The sequence below is a fragment of the Gymnodraco acuticeps genome, unplaced genomic scaffold (assembly GCF_902827175.1).
Source record: "Gymnodraco acuticeps unplaced genomic scaffold, fGymAcu1.1, whole genome shotgun sequence".
NCBI classification, from domain to species: domain Eukaryota; kingdom Metazoa; phylum Chordata; class Actinopteri; order Perciformes; family Bathydraconidae; genus Gymnodraco; species Gymnodraco acuticeps.
In genome coordinates, this window is record NW_022989891.1 from 125,339 (window position 1) to 140,436 (window position 15,098).

At 40.6% G+C, this 15,098-nt stretch overlaps 1 protein-coding gene across 4 annotated transcripts in view; it reads right to left on the reverse strand.

The window, feature by feature from the left end:
- Window positions 1-15,098, reverse strand: part of LOC117537615 (cadherin-18) — a 183,349-nt gene that overhangs the window by 14,692 nt on the left and 153,559 nt on the right. For all 4 annotated transcript variants that reach the window (XM_034202897.1, XM_034202888.1, XM_034202905.1 and 1 more), the window contains exon 10: window positions 13,505-13,622. In XM_034202897.1, coding sequence (XP_034058788.1) covers window positions 13,505-13,622 — 118 coding nt within the window. The remainder of the gene's footprint in view (window positions 1-13,504; window positions 13,623-15,098) is intronic.

A 15,098-nucleotide genomic window follows, 5' to 3' on the forward strand; every position in this document is an offset into this window, starting at 1 on the left:
ATAGAAAACACAATGATTGTTCACGAGTCCCAAAACACGAGTCCAAGTCGAGTCCGAAGTCTTTTGAGCAGGAGTCCAAGTCAAGTCTGAAGTCTCTGTGTGTGCGACTTAAGTGCGACTCGAGTCCCCATCTCTGCGTTGGAGTACTGGAGGGGGTACGTGAGATTTATTTTATGGTAATGAAAAAAACATAATTAATTCATTTAAACAAACTGCTAATAGTAGATTAACTACTTTATTCAAAGGTTTACAGTAATTCTGGATAATAAACGGGGTGCTCTCTTTTCCTCTCCCTCTCCTGACAGCCCGTCAGTCTCGTGCAGCTCGCTGAACCTGTAATAAGTGACCCGACAGTAAAGAATACATATATTTATAAGTAGTTTAGCTAGTTCCAGAGTATATAAACTAGCTAAGTGTGTTCTAACTCTTAGTGTATTTTTGCTCGGCTCAACGGTCCGTCACAGCGGCGGAGCTGTGATCATGCAGAGCTGCGTGTTCTCCGTCAGCAGCAGCTGATCTGCTCTCCGATCTCTCTCTCGCATCCGGTTATACTTCACTCGCATCTATGTCCAAATCTATCAGATCTAGCTAGTTCTAGTTAATTATATGACTGCCTGCTTATCAAAGGACACCTAAACAATAAGCGTTGCTTGGCAACGGCGTGTGGCCGCAGAGTATAGCGCAGCATTATGCATATGTTTATTCTTTCACACACACATACGGGTTTTGGGCCGAGGGCGACACCGTACTTCCGGTATCAACCATTTCACGCGAGGTGCATACAGAATATCATAGTCGATTGCCTTAATCAATATAGTCAACTCTAAAATACCACATATATGCATTGGCATGATAATATTATTGTGACAAGTGGGTATTACCTGGTGTTTCCAGAAGATAGACGTAGATGCAGCCAAAATCGACCGAAGGCCACTTTTGAGGGTCATAATTCCATACATTGTACATCCAACAACCCACACAGCTCTAGTTTACGCTGGTAACGACCTAGAGCACACCCCTCAAGTCCAGAGATGTAATCCGAAGACATGCAGCGATTTCTTCGGTCGTTAATTCAGAAAAAAAACCTAGTGCGCTCTGCCTGGCTACGTTAGCTAGCTGTTTATATTAGCACCTCCAGGATTTTTGCACCTCCAGAAAAATGGCGTCTTTATAAAAAAATATATGGCGCGCGTTGCATTGTGGGTAGCTGTGACGTCACTGTGTGTGAAAGAATATGAGGGGTCAAAATCCCATGCTCATAAAATGCTCATATATATTTTTCTCTTCATTCCCATAGCCCCAACATAAATAAATATACTAATATACCAATTTTAGGAAAAGTAAGGAACTTTGAGCAGTGTGGGATTTATATTAACAGTTACACATATCTCAAAACGCAAAGTGTAATAACTGCAGGTTGCCTCGCTGTCAGAATGACAAAGATCCTCAGTGAAGCACAAGCCCATGTTTCTCACTACTGTACATTGTAAGTACAACTTATTAAAAAGATCAGTTCAATGCAGCTAATGTCGTCTCAGTGTTATTGCATGATGTTAAAATTGGTTTGCCATGAATTTAGTGATGGATTGTAAACATTTGAAATGTAGCATTTAAGTGTTTCTCAGTTACAAGGTTGTTGTTTTAATAAATCAGACACTGATGGTGCAGCGCTGTACCTCTTTATATAGGCTTTTTTTCCTTAACAAATAGTTTTTGCGCTGATCAGGCTGAATCTTTTTTTCAAAGGGGGTACATGAGTGAAAAAAGTTTGAGAACCACTGCTCTATACTGTAGCCAACGTAAGCAGCCTTGTCTCCTTCAGACTCAGATTGTAACAATAACAGATGCAAGACACATTTTGGCCTTTGATTTGGCTTAAAAACTGCAACCAAACAAATGGTCTAATTTATAACTGCAGCTGTTCAATATTTTTCTTCGCAACAGTACAGACTAAGCTTATTTCACTTTGGTTAAGAAACACACATTTTGCTAAGAAGCTTAAAGCAACACTTCACACTGGACTGCGGGTTAGCCATTAAGAGTTTGACATACAATCTTTACAGGTGTGTGTAGGCACTTAGCGAGGGGTTATCTCAGCAGGAAATCACCATGTTTATATTTGAGAAGTGTCCAAATAGCTGGATTATGGACCGCAGAGAGTATTACCACAGTACGTACTAGAAAACAGCAACATTCAAGGCAAACTGTTCCTTTTTAACTTGGCCTCACATGACTGACTGACTAGATGACACGATAAATAAACACACAAGATATTCCGAGTTGTGAAATGCTGAATCGTGCACAGGGCAACATTTTACTTCCCACCCGGCGAAAACACCTCTGCATCATTCTGCTGCTCTGAGACCTCACCTCCCACTCCAATCTCTGCTCTATCTATGAATAATTACAATGATCGACAGTTGGAATGACAACATGTACTTCAAGCTTTATTAAGTCAGACTCGCAGTATCACCGTATCAGCAAGCAGATGGGTGGAGGGGGGGGGTGTGAGAGAGAGTGCAAATTGCAAGGAGGAGAGATGGGGAGTCGGAGGATGAGAGGAGAAGAGGGGGGTGAATGGAGGAGGTTGTGTGTGTGTGAGCTGAGTCAGAGAGAAACAACCAGGCGGTGTGTTCTCCGTCACAGCCTGCACTTTGAAGCAGAGTCCCACGGCAGCACAGGTCCTTGTACAGAGCACCACGAGGAAGTGCACATCAATTACGACTAATTTCACATTCAGCCACGCTCGGCGCAGGTGGCTGCAGGAGAGCTGTGTGTTGATTAATGCCGCAGTGAGACGGGCAATCTGCAGCCTCATAAGAGCAGACTGCAGGAGGTAGCGCGCTTAACGTGTTCTGACAGCATGTGACGCTACCTGCAGTGCGAGGCAGGTAACCGCCCAGGAAATGAGGGGAAATATGCTTTTAGGAGCATTTCACACTTCATTTGAAACGATCCTGCACATTCTGATCCGTGTTATTTTGCACATCGCTAGCAATCAAATTTGGAGTCACATAAAATGGCATTAATATATGCATGTTTTGGAGGTTCTAGTCAATCATTTGGAATTCCCTGTGCACTGAGTTTGTTTGGGGCGGTGGTGGCGAAGTCGATAGGGACTTGGCTTGGCAACTGGAAGGTCACCAGTTCAAGTCCCGGCAAGACCAAGTGCTACCGAGGTGTCCCTGAGCAAGGCACCGTTCCCTACACTGGTCCCCGGGCGCCGTTCAAAAAAATGGCAGCACACTGCTCCTAACACAGGATGGGTCAAATGCAGAGAAACAATTTCCCCACGGGGATTAATAAAGTATATCAAAAATCAAATCAAATGAGTTTGTTAAGCCAGTAACTGGAAAATGACCTCAATACAATGTTTTTCACGTTCTTCAGAAGAGCATGACCACTTGGATAACTGTTTGATCTATATGCATTCCTGTATCTCCATGTCAAGATATGAAGTGAAGTGGGATTTCACAGCATGAGATTATAAAATTGGCAAATACTTGATTTCATTTTATTACTGTTATGAAAAGACAATGAAGCCGTTATAACTGCATCAAGCATAAATAAACCATAACTTCCCTTATTTTGAGTTGCAAACGATACAATAAACGAAGCCGAACAACATTTAGATTTAATGAATTCAAGAAACGTATTTTATAGTGAATGCAATTACCCTTTGACAAGAAGCCGACTCATTGTTGAACATGTGATGTGTGATTTAAAAATGGAATCCAAAAATACCCCAACAATAGACACACGACAGCAGCATCTCTGCAGACTTCACACTTGCCTACACATGCTCTGAGCTGATTCTATGTGAACCTGGGTGGGTGTGTGTAGGTGCCGTGTATGGGATTCAACACGAAGCTATTCTCCAGTTGCCACTTAGAGCACGACATACACCGTGGAGCAGAATATAAAGTTGGTCAAGTTGTAAAGGTTCTAAACTAATGTGGGGGGGTGTTGTTCAGGATGCAAAGGAACAAATACATTCCACTGTGTAGCTGCTGCAGGTATTCCTCACAAACACAGAATATATAAATGTTTGATGATACAAAACTGAGCAAATCTCTGTTTTTGAAATGCTGAAAACGGCATTCAATAACATTTTGAAATGAAAAATATTTTAATTTATCAAAATAACTAACAATAATTGTTATGTCCGACGACTATTTGATTAGTTGCAGGACGTTAATTGTTACGACGCTATCATTATTTGGTTAATAGAGACTTGTATAACCCAACAAGTAATATACCAAACAGAATGTTTGAAGAGAACAGGACAAATACATGTCATTTTTTTGCATAGTTTTGAATGTAGGTCTGTAGTGCAGTGTTGTCCAAACACTTATATATACTTTTGTGCGGTAATAACAGGCCTTTCATGCAGAATAACAATCAGCAGATTAAAGACAAATGCAGCAATCTCCTTTTTAAAAGAAGCTCCTGCATTCAATAAGGATTAGTCTGACTCAGTAAGGCTTAGTTTAACAAAACACCCCCAAGCAGTGACTACAGATAGCACTTAGTGATCGGAAACAGCATAATTACACTGTCACAGTGTGGCTTGTTTCATAAGGTTGTGTTTTGTGTATTCAGTTAATTATGGTTTGGACAGTACAGTATGTTGTGCTGTAACAATCAAAGAGGTCTGCAGAGTGCTGTTATTATTTTCCTCTGTTGTGCGGAAAAAAATTGGTTCACACCTTCCGTGATGCACACAAGGCTGCTGTGGACACACACACACACACACACACACACACACACACACACACACACACGCGCTGTGTATTCATTAAAATGTTTTTAGCACATTAAAGTTTTCAGTTTAATCGTTAGCGCAAACATTCTGACAGCCCTATCATAAACAAATATATATTTATTTATAATAAAGGAATCTTGAAATCATAAACACTGAATAACTAGGGACATTGAAATAATAGGAAGGCTTATCAAATACTATGAAGTGGAGTCTGACAATAGTTAGCTGTCTGGAAGTTTAAACGAAAGCCAGCTGCTCTGCCCTTTTCACCCAATCTATGCCGTTTCAGCACATAACACACTGTTTGGGAATCTAGCAGAAAAACAGCCTACTGTATGCAAGTCAAGTGTGAATGGCATAAAAGCTAATTAAACATCCCACATATCAATGGCTTGACAGCGCTTCTCTTAACAACGCTGATTAACTGTAAAATGATAAGGACTTCTGCATGTACACTGGACGCCTTCAGAAACCAATTGATCTATTTAAGTATGTGGGTTATTTAGAGATCGCAGCCCCTGTTTAATTGCCTTTTTAGAAGCAAATGTCATCACAACGTGACAGATAAGAAGATCAAAGATGTTTTTCGATTTTCAGTCATTGTAAAGCAATATATATTTAAAGGGCTTATACCAGAACAGGTTTGTTGCAAAGTGCTTTCCTGCAGAAGCATCCCGCTGGTTTTGCAGCTTTAGTGGTGCCTATTATGCTGAAGGAATTTGACCTTCATTTAATGCAGCACATCGAGTACTTTGACTGCATCAACTGTCTGCAAGATAACTCTGAAGAGCATTGACTTCATCTCCGCAAACAAAGATCACAGTTCTGCAGAAAGAGACAGGCCTTGATCTTCATGCGACTGGATCTGTGTTTTCAGTTTTTAGCCTACAATGGATACTCAACAATGAGGCTGATCTGAGTTTGGTAAACACACGATAGCTGTTAACACATTTGATATCTGTATTTCCTACATTCTGGTCATCTTTTCTGTGACCATTTTAATGTCTTTATGCAGATGCAACTTTTCTTATTTCAAGTTCTCCCTTCTGAGTCAACACACGTATACTATTTTCTTCCGCTCTCTTTAATTGTTTTCTTTGATGAGAATATCTCTGCAATTACAAAACTACATATTTCACATTGAAGTAGCGAATGCATTTACTACAGCATAAATAGATTATTTTTTCATAGGCATATGAATAATTGTATGAGTGTTCAGTTTTGGCCAAAACTGCATTTTGGGAGGCCCCCTTTCTACATCAAATTATTTCTATTTTCTTGAGTAAGGTGGATGTGTGTCAAGCTAAATTCTTAGACATTTTCTTGCAGGTGTCCCTGAGATATCATGTTTAGGAGAATGGGAAGGACCTATGTATAACCTTGGAAACAGCCCTAGTTCATATAATAGTCAATACTTTCTTAAACTACCAAATATGTATTTCCTTCTGCAAAATCTGTGGACAAAGCAACCCAACTCCAAGTTCCATGAGTCCCATTGTGAGCTTACTGTGAAGTGAGCAGGAAAGGAGGTCATGAGAGAGTTAGTGGTGTGAGTGACAGAGGGATTTTTGTCAGTTGCACAACAACAGAAGGAGATATTAGGCTCTGGCACAGAGCAGCTGTTGGTCCACTACAAAGAAAGAAGCAGCTCTGAGTGTGAAGAGCTTACTTTAATTATCAGACACAGGAGTCAACAGTATGGTACATTGTGTTCCTCTCTCTCTCTCTCACAAATATATTGTGAACAAAGCAACTTCTCATACCCAAGTGCAGCCGAACGCTATATGACTCCGACACCTCTTTGGAGTGTGAATGCAAATGCAGGCACCAAGTAACTGGAGATGGCAGTAGCTTCAAATTCAGGGGGATTTTGGTGTTTGGAAAAGTATGGATATGCCAAGAGAAACTTAGAGACAAGTAATTACGAATTATTGTAGGTGGACAAGAAATATATAGAAACTACATGACCTCATGACTTCACCGCCGATAAGCTAAGGGTGGCTAATGTTTGGCGTGATGATGTTTCGTAGACTCATTTAGACACTTTTTGGCAACTACTGTGTTTGTGACACATTAAAGCTTCTGACATTCATGAGTGTGGCTATACTACATATGTACAACAGTATTTTAGACTAACCAAAAATAAAGATAAACCGGAACTAGTACAATGCTAATTTCTTGGTTTTAACCTGTTAAACCCCAAGCCTGTTTTTCCGGTCTCAGGCTCGAAAATGACATGCCCAGGACAAATGACTATATCTTCACTTCTAAAAGGGGTAAATTAATAATCTTTTTTCTTAAAGCAATGATACGCCTGTGAGTTGGATGTAGAAAAGTCAGAATAAATATAGATGTTTTTATTTGAAAGTAAATTCAGATTGAACATAGTAAAAACATTTCAATTTAAGTTTCTGTCCAAAAACAAACATTACTTATAGTGAAAACCACCCTTGAATGATGGGATCGGAGACTAAAAGATTTAGGAATCCAAAGTACAACATATAATAAGTAACCTGTATCAAGATTGATGCAAAACAAGTTCAATCTGACCTTTTTAGAGAGGTTTAAAAAAAAAAAAAAACACTTCTCGGGTCATTTGGGTGTATTTGCCGTTTCTCTGGAGCCCATCAGTCACTTTTAAACCGTTAGAGCCAATAGAATCGAGGGGAAGTTCCTAAATCCATCTAAACATTACCATTGGTGAATGAGAGTGATGCGCAGCCAGCATGCCCAAAACCGGAAGCTCCCATACACTCTATATGAAAACTACTCTTATTGACATAAATGTTTGTTGTAAAAATGGTTCATATCGTCAGTTAGCTGAGTTTCTTCCCGTTAAGTGGGTATGACACATTAATAGGTGGCAGTGGCGAACCGTGTATCACAACTGGACTTTCTGTAGACACACACCAAAATCAACGTAACACTGTAATATTACAGATCAACAACACAGATACGATTCTCATTTATTCATTTTATTACATTTTATTTATATAATTAAATCAAATGTTTGTTTTATCTGAGTGTTCCAGGGTATTCTCTGAATACCTTGAAGGCCCTTACGGTTCGCCACTGATAGGTTGTTAAATGTTAAGAAGCCCTGAGACACAGTTTCGTGAATATTGTTGTGTTTTGTTCCCGCCCCCCGGGGCATGGGGTTTAACATGACTCACTGCAACAAGGTAATCACTGTAATATAATGTTTTTACTCAATAATTGTACTTTCTTTTATACATAATCTGCTGAATGTAGCATAAAGTACATGTGTGTTTGATAGAGTGGCGTTTGTGAAGCAGAACTCACTTTCCTTGTGTGAAAGCAGCTTAAAGAGTGTCCTTGATCAAGACATTTAACTGCTCCAGTGCAGCTCACTCTGTGGCCAACAGAACAAACTGGAGGCTTTGCAGGGCAGCTGCTCCCTTTCATGTGGTCAACTTACCGCCCGGCTCTGGCTCCAAATCAGAACATGCTCTCTAACAGCTCTCTTGGTTAAAGAAAGTATGCCTTATGAAGAAACGGAGAGTAAAAACTGTTAGTTACATGGCCTATTTATTCCAGAAGGACAGTTTATCCTTAAGGGAATAATTTAGACCACAATATCATTCTTAAACTTCACTTTTCTTTCTAAGTTCTCCCTTGGAAATTATAAAAGTTTGAACAATTTCTTATATCCGTGTCATGACACATCATCGTCCATCCCACATGGGATTATATCATAGATATATTTTGAGAAAAACTACATTTTGTGGGATGATATTCATCCAAACTGAAAGGCACCATTACTTAAACATGATGAACAAAAAAAACATCTATCACTCCTTCAAGAAAGAAAAGTTTCCTCCCAAATGCTTTGGGAATATTTTGCAGCAGATGGCTCTTTTGACAGAGTAAATGGTAAATTGACAGTATTTATACAGCACTTTATCCATGGTGTGTTAGTGGATCGCCGGAGCTGTATTAGATTAACATTAACATGCTTATTGTAGTTGTAAGTGCACTGCCTTGCGGCCTGTAGCACCATCCTTGATGGAGCATATGTGTGGGCTGGACCTGTATTTGACAGGAAAGGAGTGAGCAGAGGGTCGAGTTGTCGATCGCCGGAGCTGTATTAGATTAACATTAACATGCTTATTGTAGTTGTAAGTGCACTGCCTTGCGGCCTGTAGCACCATCCTTGATGGAGCATATGTGTGGGCTGGACCTGTATTTGACAGGAAAGGAGTGAGCAGAGGGTCGAGTTGTCGATTCTTGTTCTGTTTTCTGTGACTATATGCCTCACCCTCTCAGACTTTCAGTTGCGCACGCTACTAAACAGACGCGCTACCATGGAAACCAAACAATGGTGTAGCTGTATTAAAGTCAGAGTGGAAACAGTCCTGAGTAAATCTGATTTTGTCAGAAATCGGGAGAAATGCGGGAGAAATAGGACCCCAGGTGGAAACCGGGAGAGGGTAATAAAATCGGGAGTCTCCCGCGAAAATCGGGAGGGTTGGCAAGTATGAGCATGGTTAGTAGCTGCTACATCATACAGCAGTGAGCAGCAGAGGTGGGGCTATGGCTTCATCGTTATCAGGAAATGATCGTATAGGGTGTACACACAGAGCCGTTTGGCCCTCCGGAGCGTTCCGTTTGCAGATCTATCCGCCTTGTGACCCGTTATCTTATGCGAGGTCCGTTTCCGCGTTTCCGTTACGGCCTCGTGTGAACGAACGGGCTATATGAAAGAGAAAAGTAGCGGATACAACCGTTTGCGATCTTGTGTAAACAGCACATTACTATCCAGAAAGCAAAACAAACAAGGAGCAACAGCTCTGAATCAACATGGCCAGGTTGTTGGCCAAGTACAAGTACTTTTTCATTGTTAGCTTCTATTAGCTTTCCATCAAGTCCACACTGTGATTTCCTCACACAGCATATGGCAAATCAGTGAAAGATGTTCTGCATGCAATAGTGGAGGTATATCTCAACAACACCCCGAGAGAAACCAAGCGAGATATAAGATATACAATATGAACACGTGGTTTTCACAACCCTGAAAGAGATGCCAAAATAGCAGTCCTCCAATAGCTGGGAAATACATGGTGTCAATTTGGCTCCAGGTCTTATACGAAGCCTAAAAACACCCCCAAAAAGAACACCAAATATTCCACTCCTCTTCACAAAAATCCCATCACACTTCTATGTATTGGGTGTGTTCTACTGAGTTTTGTGTTAAACAGAAGCAAACTGCTGCTGAATTATCTATTCATAGCATATTTAACCCTCTCTAATGATAATGTTTTGTCCTGCAGGAGATGTGGGTCTTTGAGGCTGCATTGTAGAAGTCGATATTTGCTTCGTTTAAATTCCTCCGCCCCTCAAGACGAAAGGTGGGCAGGAGGCAGAGGTGTGGACTCGAGTCACATGACTTGGACTCGAGTCACAAATTTGATGACTTGAGACTCGACTTGACAAAATCACAAAACACTTGCGACTCGACTTGGACTTGAACACCAATGACTCGGGACTTGACTTGGACTTGAGCCTTCTGACTTGAGGTGACTTGATCATTTAATTCAGGGGTCTCCAACACGACGATCGCGAGCTGCCGCTAGAAGAGAAGACTCCCGTCGGGGAGAGCAGAATCTTCAGCCGCTCCTACTCTTGCTGAGAATCCTTGCAGGCAGGGGCGGGTCTTTATTTAGCTGGGCCACCATGCGGCCAATCATATGCGAGGACACACTAGGATCATACCATTATGTGAAAGAAGGGTGGGGGGCACAACATGTGTAGTGGTACAGGCCAGCTGCACGGGGAGACGGGAGCCGGATTTAAATGCAAGCTCGTCGGAAAAAGTCAAGAAATGAGCGAAAACCGAAAAAATAAGCAGCATCTGGCTGCTTTTCAATGATATTGGAGAAAGCAAAGCTGAGTGCAGGATTTGTAAAATGAAAATAACCTTCAGAGCAGGGTTTTTTTTTGGTAACCACTCAGGATTTATTGTCAGAGGTGGGAGAAGTTCAGACAATTAAAACAAGTTACAATCAGGGTTCCCGCGGGGTCTTAACAAGTCTTAAAAAGTCTTACATTTGATAATCTGAATTTAAGGCCTTAAAAAGGTCTTAAATATGATTTAAAAGGTCTTAAAAATTATCGGATTTGAAAGGTACTTCTGTGTTGCGATAGCGTCTAAATGTGTTTTGGGGGAAATGTCCGGGCTGCAAAGTAACCAGTACGGTAATAGCCTTTCAGTTCCCCCCAACAATTTGTATTGAATTAAATCAACATGGAACCAGTAATCACTAACTTTGTTTCCCCCGGCCCCTTATTGGAGAACACCCAGCTAGTAACCTAGCAACCAAGCTTCAGCTCATGTAGCCTATCTTCGAATCTACTTACAGATGAATATGGGGAAGTGTAAGTTCAACCGTATTTGGTTGGAAAACATCTAATTTAGTGCTTGGTTGAAACCAGTGGAGGGGAACGTGTTTGAAGCCCGCTGCACCTTTTGCAAAAGAAATTAGCGTTTGTTTTTGCTAATGCAGCGTTAGCTAATGTAGGGTTAGCTAGTGCAGCAGCTCCCGCAACAACACCGGGGGACCTCCGGGCGAAGTTTGGGTCGACGTCAACCCTAAAAGCGGAGGTGCTGTAGACGCTAAATACCGTAGATAAACACCAATCATACAACAGCAACGATGAAATAGTGTAGCCAAGGCAGCAGAGCTCTGCATATCTGAATATATGAGCTCTTGTTACACGCACACGCACACGCACACACACACACACACACACACACACACACACACACACACACACACACACACACACACACACACACACACGGGCTGCTCGATGATGGCAATAATCAAGATTATGTTGGTCAATAATTAATATCACGATTATTCATTGACTTTGAAAACATCCATTTATTGAACTTTAAAACAAATACTAATTTGAACAGTATCTTTTTAACTGTTGATTACCCTGAACGTATAATTCAACTGAAAAACCAATACAAAAATTAATTAAATGAATAATATAAAAATAATAAATACCAATAAACAAGATCAAAAAATATTTTTGGAGCGCACTTCCACAAGCTACTAAACATATATAAATATGATAAATAAAAACAAATTAGACTAAAATTAATTAGATAAAATATGTTGTAGTGCACTGTCACAACCTAGCAAAGCTAAATAATCGTTTTTTTTCGATTATGTTGTTTTCGTAATTGTGGCAGGCCAAAATCGTAATTGCGATTAAAATATGATTAATTGCACAGCCCTAACACACACACACACACATACACACTTTTTGTCTAACACGCTAATACAGTTCTGTACTTATGTTGAACATGAATACATTTACTTTGTAAGTGATTATGGGACGTATTTTTTCTTTCATATCAATTTTCCTTTATACTTTATTGCCGTGAAATAGGTCTTAAATTCTATTCAAAGTGGTCTTAAAAAGGTGTTAAAAAGTCTTAAATTTGAGTTGGCGAAACCTGCACAATAAAAAGTCCTGCATTCAAAATGTTACAAGTAAAAGTACAAAAGTATTAGCATCAAAATATAGTTAAAGTACCACCTGCAGAGGGATCTAGATGCAGGTGTTCTTTTCCCCATAGAGACCGCCTGGCTGCACATTATCCCTTGCATAAAGATAGATTGTGGGTCCCTTATAACATGTTGTACACAGTGGAAATAAACATTCTGGTTACCTTAACATCAGGGATCTTATAAATTAAACTCCTTCTGAATCAAACCGTCACGGTAGCCTTACCTTACTGATCCCTCTTAAATTAGAAAAAAACATATTACTTTACCAGCAGAGAGAAAATGGATTATTAAATTATTAATGTGACTAATAAAGAGCAGTTTGATTATTAAGTATTATTCTGTTGATCGATGTCATTACATTTGGTGAAAAGCACATAATGACTTGTTTAAGACTCATTTTGTCAAAGTTTAGGACTTGAACTTGCCCATCCTGACTTGAGACTTGACTTGGACTTGAGCGCAAAGACTTGAGACTTGACTCGGACTTGAGCACAAAGACTTGAGACTTTACTCGGACTTGCAAAACAATGACTTGGTCCCACCTCTGGCAGGAGGTGAGGGAAGTCTCCGAGTGCCACTTATATGAACACAGCCAAACTTAACTCAATATGGTCGAAGAAGGCAAGGTAAAGTCTTCCTTTGGTGGGAAGCAACTGGACCAAGGGCTAAAACAGACTTATCTCCTATTATCAAATTGATTTTTTTGATCTCTCTCACGCTCCCTTCCTCTCTCTCCACCTCACAGACCTGAGCGATGTGTACTCCTCCTCTCAGTGGGCATCTGTGATATCTTTTGGCTGAAAGCTTTCAAAAAGCCCCGTGATTGCAGACCATCTTAGCGGCGAGAGAATTCACCTGAGACTGAGACGGTTGCCATGGTAACACCCACTGTTGGCCTTGCGCCGGCACAAAATAAGGCACACCGGAGTGGGGGAGTAAAAGAGGTTGAGCAAACACGCCAAAACTTCTATGACTCTTATGTGTCACAAGACCCGACTTTGAGTAGGTCCCGGTGGCATTTGAATCTCTACATGTCCACCGGTTGACATATTTCCATTGCACCTCGAAGGTATGAGGGAAATCAGTACAGCTTATTGGAACTTGAAATGTGAGCAATGAGTGTGAAGCCCTGCCCTGGAGGCACAGTGCAAAACTCATAAGAAATGCAAACAAACATATTGATTACTTTGATTACCTTCGTTGTCCTTCAGGGTGAAGTTGGGATTAACCGGCAGTTGGCTGGGCAAAGCGAAGGAGAAGCGCTGTCCATTGGCAAAGTCATCCTTATCCACTGCAGTGACGGTCTGGATCACCTGTTGTTCAGAAACACATTTAATTAGTGGAACACTTGTCACTGATTGCATTCAGGACAATGAGTTGATTTATTGTCTGACACATGCTTCATGATTAGTTGCTCATAATTGGTCAGAGGTCCTTTAACCTACAGACAACTGGTCTCGTGTCATTTTCTCGTTGCAACACTCGGATTTCTGAACAATTTGACTTGTGTAAGCTTGCATCTAAAAATGACAGAAGTGCTTTCACGGCAACCTCGCTGCCACTTGTGTCAGCTGGTAGTTCTTAATTGGTAAACCTCAAAGTGACAGTGGGAAAGGGAGCTAGCCTTGAGAGAAAAATGACACGATAGCTTCTGTTTTAAAGGAGGGTTTTCATCTCCAATGTGAGATTTGCGGTGTTGTTGTGCTGCTGCTATACCTGCACAAGCTTCTGTCTTTCACTCTGATGTATTAGGATGCCCTTTGTGGATGCTTTTGGCTGAGTATGACAGAGTTATCTTTCTTCTAGTGTGGATTCAAAGTGAATTTGTTTTTTACATAAATGTATAAAGCTAACTGCCTCTTGATTAGTCTTTGAACTCACGATAATGGGATGTCTGGAAAGAAAGGAAGCAATACTGGTTTTAAATGCTTGCCTGAGGATACAACACCCATGGTTGGCTTCTGAGTGGTTGCAAAGTTCTGTATAATGTAAGTTTTGGTTTAGAGCGTAATGGCAGTTTAATGTGTCCTCGGTCTCATTTGAGAAATCTGTCAGCTTAGAGGACTTTCCTTTCTCTAAAACATGAATTAAGAAATTAACCGTATGCCATGACATTTATTGGTTAAACAAAATTATTTACAAATATGTGTATAAAGACGTGTCTGTACACCTCTAGTTAGCACATATCAGTGTGATTACACATTTGATTCAGACACATCTACGCACCTGCTGTTCTATTAACAGTTAACATGCTATTAACATTGGCACCGGCCACATTTAAAATAGGGCAACGTATGAATATTCTGAATCAACATTCCCATTGCCAGTAACATCATTGTTTAAGGGTTAGGGTTATATGATACAATGTTGATGTCACCTGCCAACTAATGGGAACTGAATGTCTCTGGTGTAAAATGCAGACAGATTCTAAAACATCAATTAGCAGCTCTATCTTTTCACATAGGTTGTCAGTTAAATGGCTGTATGGCATGCCACTGTCTCATTACAGACGTTAGAATTCTTCCCTCATGGGCCAAGAACCCTGAGGCTAAAATGCAACCTTGTTGTGCCTTCCCGGCCTACTCCATCATCCTTTGCCAAAGCGCCTTTTTAGCCATTTTCATGCTGCTGATTGCTCTATCTCAAAAACCTTCCTAATTTGAATGAATCAAAGACTACTGAGAGCTAATTGGAATGAGTTTCGATTGAATGCTGTCATGGTTTGCTGCTGAGATACAAATTTTGGATGAGAGATGATTAAGCAGCTCGCTCACACGCCTTTGCTGTTT